Source organism: Nicotiana tabacum, chromosome 8 (assembly GCF_000715075.1).
Source record: "Nicotiana tabacum cultivar K326 chromosome 8, ASM71507v2, whole genome shotgun sequence".
Classification (NCBI taxonomy): Eukaryota; Viridiplantae; Streptophyta; class Magnoliopsida; order Solanales; family Solanaceae; genus Nicotiana; species Nicotiana tabacum.
In genome coordinates, this window is record NC_134087.1 from 168758135 (window position 1) to 168765132 (window position 6998).

The following is a 6998-nucleotide window of genomic DNA, read 5'->3' on the forward strand; positions in this document are numbered from 1 at the left end:
AGAAAGCATAAAGGACGACCTATTGTTTTCTTTTGCTCAACTAAATAATTTTTATGATTTGTTTCATTTTCTATGTCTCAAACAAATAAATTTAGTGAGATAAAAGAGTTGGGGTTTATGGTTAGTGAGATATAAATGATTGACTTTTGAAAGAAATGAGAAAAAATTATAGATGGAGCGAATAGTGGAATAATGGAGCTTGGGCGGTCAAAAATGGATTTTTTCTAGCCAGCGTTACTGATTTTTTGGTCAAGAATGCTTTTCTACTTGCTTCTCACGCGTTTGATGGAGAGTGTAATCACTTTCTACGCCATGCCAGCAAAAAATGGTGAAATGATTCTACTTTAAAATAGTTTAGGGGATTATATAATCCCCAAAATTTAAGTGTGTAATTGGCTAACTGCGACTAATTAAGAGGGGTAATTATTTATTATCCCAATAATAAAGCAAGAGTCTTTGCTTTTATTCATGTGTTATATGAGTAAGGATAAATTTAGTCGAATAATATAAAGAAAAAGTAAATTTAATTGGATAGTGAAATGAAAGATACATATAGACAATATTGCAAAGTAAATTGATAAATTTAACCTTTTATCAATAATTTATCAAGAGCCCAATAAACTTAAAAAGAAGTTGGCAGTTCGTGAAGTGAATGCTCAAGAAAGGAGCTGCTGGGGGCAAATGCGGAGCAGGCAATCGTAGGTTTGGTATGGGAAATTTGGAATAGATAGCCACGCCACGCCACGCCACGCCACGCCACGCTGAAAAAGAAAAAAGATAAACACGCTACGCCACTATTATTGAATCTTTAATTAATTTTAATGACACGACATTTGACCCAAAATAACATAAAGACGAAGCGAATTCTCAGTTTGATGAAATGGCCAGTGGAAGGATACTCTTCGCATTCAGAAACCTCTCCATCACTGCACGTATAACCCCTTATCGATCTGTAAGCCCTTTTCCTTTTAATCTTCTTACTCTTCAATTTTTATCAGAAACAATCCTTACTCTTTCTGATTTATGTGCGTGGCATTCGAACTACCAGTTTAGTTTGTAACTAATTTTAGGAGCTTTTGAATAAAGTAATTACATAACTCGGAATTGCTCGCTCTTTTAAGATGTGTCAATTTTTTTTTTTTTTGCATCTATCTACATGCTTACCAAGATCTCGAAGTGACTAAGGTGGAATGAATGCTTTAGCCCAGGCACAGTAATTTTAGCGTGTAAAGGAATAAACATAATAGATGAATCTTCTGGAGTAATAATGTGATTAGGTTCTTTCATGTAGTACTTAATTTCTTTAATTATTGAAAGATGAAAAAAAGGGCATTATTTTCTCGAATCAAGAACAACTTAATAAAGAGCTGAACTCAAATAAGTTCTTCAACTATAATCGTGTCTTTCGTTGTATGGTAGGCCGTCCATTTCTTCTATTACTGTAGCTGTGTCCTTGTTCTACAGCTCAATTGCAGCTTTATCCAATAGATTTTTCTAGGCCAAGGGTCAAAGTCAAATGCAAGTGGGTCAGGAATTCTTTTTCGAGTAAATGCGGAAGCCAAAGGGACTATTTTTATTGCTTATGATTCAATGGTATAATTATGTAGACCTGCTTTGTGGTTCACTAGTTTCTGGAGATTCACATGAACTTAGGATAACATGTTTTGTAGTTTTCTTGTTTAAGGTTGAGAAAGGAGAATCTCTGAATAACTTCTGTGTTTGATAATCATATAGCCCAAATCCATGCTTGCAAATTTGAGCTTGAATTATGGTTCTATAATAGACGAATTTTGCTCTGTTTGAGCTTAAATTTACACCTCTGCTGCCTTGAATGTTTAGCTTAGTACATTGGTATTAGCTGAGCATGAAGGAGGATCAATCAAAACCTCATCATTAAGTGCTGTGGAGGCTGCAAAATCTTTAGATGGGGACAATTCTGTATCGTTGCTACTTGCTGGATCCGGTCAATCCCTTAAGGAAGCTGCGGCACATGCTGCTTCATCCCACCCTTCCATTTCTCAGGTAACTCCTTTTTGGATGCTGTATTGTTTTTGTTTCAGCCTGTTGCCCAGGGAATACTAACTTTATGCTATTTACAATTTAGTTTGTTTGCTTTTCAAATAACATCTTAGCAAGGACACCCCTAGTTCAACGTGAAAGAGGAGTAGTTGTATTCTATTTGACATGCTTTAGTGATTGTATGATACACCTTTAGACATGTTTACTTTGTTACAGAAAGAGAATTATCTTCCAATGGAGGAGGAAAGAGAGGATAATATTTTTGGACTAAAATCACGAAAGATGTTTGGAAATTCAAGGGCCAGTGAGTTTTTCTGATGCTTGCATAGATAAGCACACTCTTGAGTCTTATACATGTGGTTTCCTTTCCTTTGAATGGCTTAAGATACGGTAAAGCTAAAATCTGAGGAGCAGTTGGACACTTGTGGATAGAGTGATCACAGAATACAGTTTTCTTATGTATTGGAAAAAAAGATTATCTAAATTGCTTGGAAATGATACATTCAATTGACTTTAACTGAAATTTGGAAAGCATTCCATGGAACAAAATCCAGGAAGGATGATAGATGATCTCGTCAAGAGTATCCAAATTTTAGCATCCAAGAGTGTGCTCTAGTGGTCAATGAAGTGAGAGGAGAACTATGAAATTTCAGGTTCAAATCTCGGAGGAGGCAAAAACACTGGGTGATTTCTTCCATCTGCCTAAGCGTTGGTAGGTAGAGTTACCCGGTGCCTATACTGATGGGAGGTAGCAGGTACCCGGTGGAATAATCGAGGTGTGTGCAAGCTTGACCAGACACCACAATCATTAAAAATAAAAAGGCTATCTAAAGGTTACTTGTTATATACAATATCTCTCAGTTTTTTAGAAAGTGGGTACACAATTGTATTGGTTTTCTCCAAATTAGACACATAGATATCATATGATTGTTATCCACATGTCATGCTTGCTGCAAAATAATGCTTATCTCTTGTTTTGAATTTCATTTTTAAGCATCCATGTGATTTACATGAGTTGCTAATTGACTTAATCCAAGCATTCTGCACCTTAGACTTAGACCATTGAGACAAAAATGCCGTAACTAGCATTTAAATTAGTTAAAGCATTCAGGATTTAGCACATAGAGGGAGATAAAAGGCTTCAATGAATCCAATTAATGCAACTCCATTATTTTGCTCATGTTGTTTTTGGTTTTTGTTTTTTGTTTTCTAGGTCCTAATTGCTGATTCTGACAAATTTACCTATCCGTTGGCTGAACCATGGGCCAGATTAGTCCATCTGGTTCAGCAGAGAGGTGGCTACTCACACATAATCGCTGCATCAGGTTCATTTGGGAAAAATGTATTACCGCGTGCAGCAGCCCTTCTGGACATTTCTCCAATTACTGATGTCACTAAGATATCTGGATCAAACCTCTTTATTAGGTGATTTCTTTAGTGGTTCCCTTATCAAACTACAATTAATAGAGATTTTCTTGTAGATGGTGAGCACTTCAACTGATTTTTTCCAACTCTTTCCTGTTTGGAGTGATGGGTGAAATTGAGAGGTTGACATTACCAGCGCTCTGGTTGAATGAAAAACTTTACCTATTATTAGGTTTGGTGATACATCGGATTCCTATTATATCTTGTTGCATGAGTATGATCATTATATTGTACGGTCATTTGATGACAATGAAGAAATACCCTTGTCTTTTACAATTGTGACATTTTGTGTATACCTAGTTTGAGAGCAATCGTTTTCTGGCTTTCTCTTAGATATGATAACTTGCCATAAAATTGCCAACTCATCAGAGTTATTTTGTAAAATATATAGGAACTACTGTGTCTAGCTACTATACAAGATGAGATCTAGTTTTTCAGCCCAGACTACAGCATTCTTTCTGTCTCCTCAGCTAAGCTATAAGCTATGTTGGTTTTAAGTGGATTGTCTTTAATGTCACAGGCCAATATATGCAGGAAATGCTCTTTCCACAGTTCGTTACACAGGTTCCAGCCCATGTATGTTGAGCATTAGAGCTACATCTTTTCCCATTGCTTCATTACCAGCTGATTCGAAATCTGATGCTGCCTCAATAGATCAAGTTGATCTTTCAACCTTGGATGAAGGTCTGTCAGTTATGATCTGAGCGTATATCTTCTGCCATAATCAAGATATGGCACTTTTTATTCCAATCTTGTTGGTTTTGATGTTGTCTTTGAATCTCTTGTAAAGAAACTTGAGTAGGTTGATTTACCTTACCTTATCAAAAGAAGAAAAAAGGAAAGAAACCTGAGTATGTTGAAACCTGAAGTGCGATAATTTGTTTTACAGATGATTCAGTTGGTAAATCAAGATATATAAAGCTTTCCTCCCAAAATGTGGAACGTCCGGATCTTGGAAATGCACATATTGTAGTTACTGGGGGACGAGGTGTAAAGAGTGCTGAGAACTTCAAAATGATAGATAAGCTCGCAGAGAAAATTGGTGCTGCAGGTTTGCGTACTCCCATTATTTTTCTCTTTTTTGTGCAACTTCTTTATTCTCAATCGATCTGTCTTTTATGAATTCATATATAGAATTACTTTTCATTTCATAGTGGTCATTTGCATAGGAAGCAGTTTTAATTCTACCTGCTTTTAGTTTGTTAATTAAATTGGTTTACTTCTCTCTTGCACAGTTGGTGCCACTCGTGCTGCAGTTGATGCTGGATTTGTTCCCAATGACCTCCAGGTAACACTAGAAATATTGTTGCTTTGAGTGACTTCTGTTCCTTTAAAAGCGTTAAAATGGATTTACACACATGTTGTAACCTGTTATCTTTGCTTTTGTCAAAAGTTTGTGTTTATGGTATAATGAGTCAACCCTAAAATGTCGTGTAAGTAAAAATACTTGGAATAGTTTGGTGGTGTATTCAAGAAACTGGAACCTATCACAGGTTTCATGTGACTTTTCTTGGTGATGCTTTGAGTGATTGAATAATTACAGTCTTTTCAAACTAGTCAGCTTTTTTAAATACGGTTTTTGTTTTTCCTTTTCGATTTCAGGTTGGCCAGACTGGAAAAATTGTTGCCCCAGAATTGTATATGGCTTTTGGGGTTTCTGGGGCGATTCAACACATAGCAGGCATGAGAGATTCCAAGGTCATTGTTGCTGTGAATAAAGATGCGGATGCACCCATATTCCAGGTCAGGGTCAATCTGTTTGTTTTTTCTCTCCAAACTGAATTCATGCTCAAACAAACTCTGCTTTCTCACACTATGTTTTTCCACGAGACAGAGAGAAGGGTAAAGGAGAGATTAACCCATTGTCTTACTACCTTTGATGGAGTATTGATTTATTTACTAACGGTTGTTAGCACTTAGGAAGTAGAGCACACCATACTTATTTCCATTAAATTCTGGAGCAACTGAAAAAGTTGGCATGAAGTGCCCTGACCTTCCAATTTTACCTCATCAGCAAGCAAAGGGAAATGACTGATAATCCTCCTCTCACCTTTCGTCTTTTCACCAAACCAAATATAATGAGTTAGGAACAAACTAAGACAAATTTTGCTGAAAGGCTGAGAATCGATTGACACATGGAATAGAGAGGAAGATAACGTGTTTATTTATGTTATTATGAGAACTCCCCCTGGGGGGTGGGGGGGGAGGAGAGATTAAAGTGTTCAGAAATAATGAAATGGCCATGGCTTGTAAAGCAATTTAGAATACCACAAGAGCCATGTGTGTTACAAGAATTCTCAATGCAGTCCATTCTGATAAGTTGGTGTTTTAGACTGTGTACTTAAATGTTGGATGTTTAAAGTGTTCAGAAATAATGAATTGGCCATGGCTTGTAAAGCAATTTAGAATACCACAAGAGCCATGTGTGTTACAAGAATTCTCAATGCAGTCCATTCTTATAAGTTGGTGTTTTAGACTGTGTACTTAAATTGGTACTGAGTTATCCAGTCAAGAAGTTGATTTAACATAAATCTCCTTGAAATTGACTTATTGGGAAAAAAAAAAGTTATCTCCTTGAAATTGTGTAAAGACATGAAGACTCCACCGGGTGAATGCTTCTGTGCTGAGAGGTTAATTTGATCTTGTTGTACGGGCGAAAGCAGTGGCGGAGCCACATGCATTCAAGGGGTGTCACCGACACCCCTTTGTCGGAAAATTACACTGTGTAGTTAGGTATTTTAAAAAGAATATGTATATATACTATGTATTGACACCCCTTAACTTCTTGGTGAGTTTATTTCTTTATATTTTGACCCCCTTAATGAAAATTTTGTCTCCGCCACTGGGCGAAAGACTGCACATTAGATCCATGTTGTAGACTTTGGTCTCTTTGAATTGCAGGTTGCTGATTATGGACTTGTGGGTGATCTTTTCGAGGTCATTCCGGAGTTATTAGAGAAAATTCCTGAGAAAAAGTAGACAAATATCAATGTATTCCTTAGAGAACTTAGAAAATACAGGAAGGTCCATTCAATAAGATGAAGATGATGTATGTGGTGGAGGACGTATTGTCATCTAGGAATAATATATAATTTAATGTATTATTTCAACAAAATCTCGCTGTTATTCTTATTTTTGTCGTGTGTCTTGTAAATTCTGATGATTTACCGTCATTTTGGGTTACGCGTACCAATGAGTTTCTGAATTTTAGGTCTTGGGCTTCTTCATGTCCTTTTAAGAAGCAGTTTGCACATAGCACAACACTTAAAAAGGGTTGTTTGGTAAGATGCATTAGATAAAATAATGCATGCATTAGCTTTGTGTATTAATAATATCTTATTTGGTATATTTTTTGAACCTATGCATTAGTTATACATTCTATTTGGTATTATCCTATGCATAATTAATTGTATGCGATAAAATTGGAGGGTCCAATTTTTCGTCATTGCGATGCCTCGTCGCACGTTTTCAAAGACTTGAGGTTATGGTCGAGACTCACCCCCGAGGGGCTACCGACGCCGGACCTCGGGGCAGTATAGATCAGCGGTTGTGGT

General features: G+C 36.6%; 1 protein-coding gene across 1 annotated transcript; it reads left to right on the forward strand.

The window, feature by feature from the left end:
• Positions 1-632: 632 nt before the first annotated feature.
• Positions 633-6559, forward strand: LOC107814851 (electron transfer flavoprotein subunit alpha, mitochondrial). The gene is made up of 8 exons (XM_016640330.2): positions 633-952; positions 1840-2022; positions 3233-3444; positions 3965-4128; positions 4334-4495; positions 4680-4732; positions 5047-5187; positions 6346-6559. The coding sequence occupies exons 1-8, from the start codon at positions 881-883 to the stop codon at positions 6421-6423; spliced, it is 1065 nt and encodes a 354-aa protein (XP_016495816.1). The 5' UTR covers positions 633-880; the 3' UTR covers positions 6424-6559.
• The last annotated feature ends 439 nt before the right edge of the window (positions 6560-6998 follow it).

What these genes read in the sequence shown, in the direction of transcription:
- LOC107814851 (XM_016640330.2), top strand. Translation starts at nt 881, where the DNA reads ATGGCCAGTGGAAGGATACTCTTCGCATTCAGAAACCTCTCCATCACT. An exon ending in CCCACCCTTCCATTTCTCAG is followed by an intron (nt 2,023 to 3,232) that starts GTAACTCCTTTT and finishes TTTGTTTTCTAG; the next exon opens with GTCCTAATTGCTGATTCTGA. An exon ending in CGGATGCACCCATATTCCAG is followed by an intron (nt 5,188 to 6,345) that starts GTCAGGGTCAAT and finishes TTTGAATTGCAG; the next exon opens with GTTGCTGATTATGGACTTGT.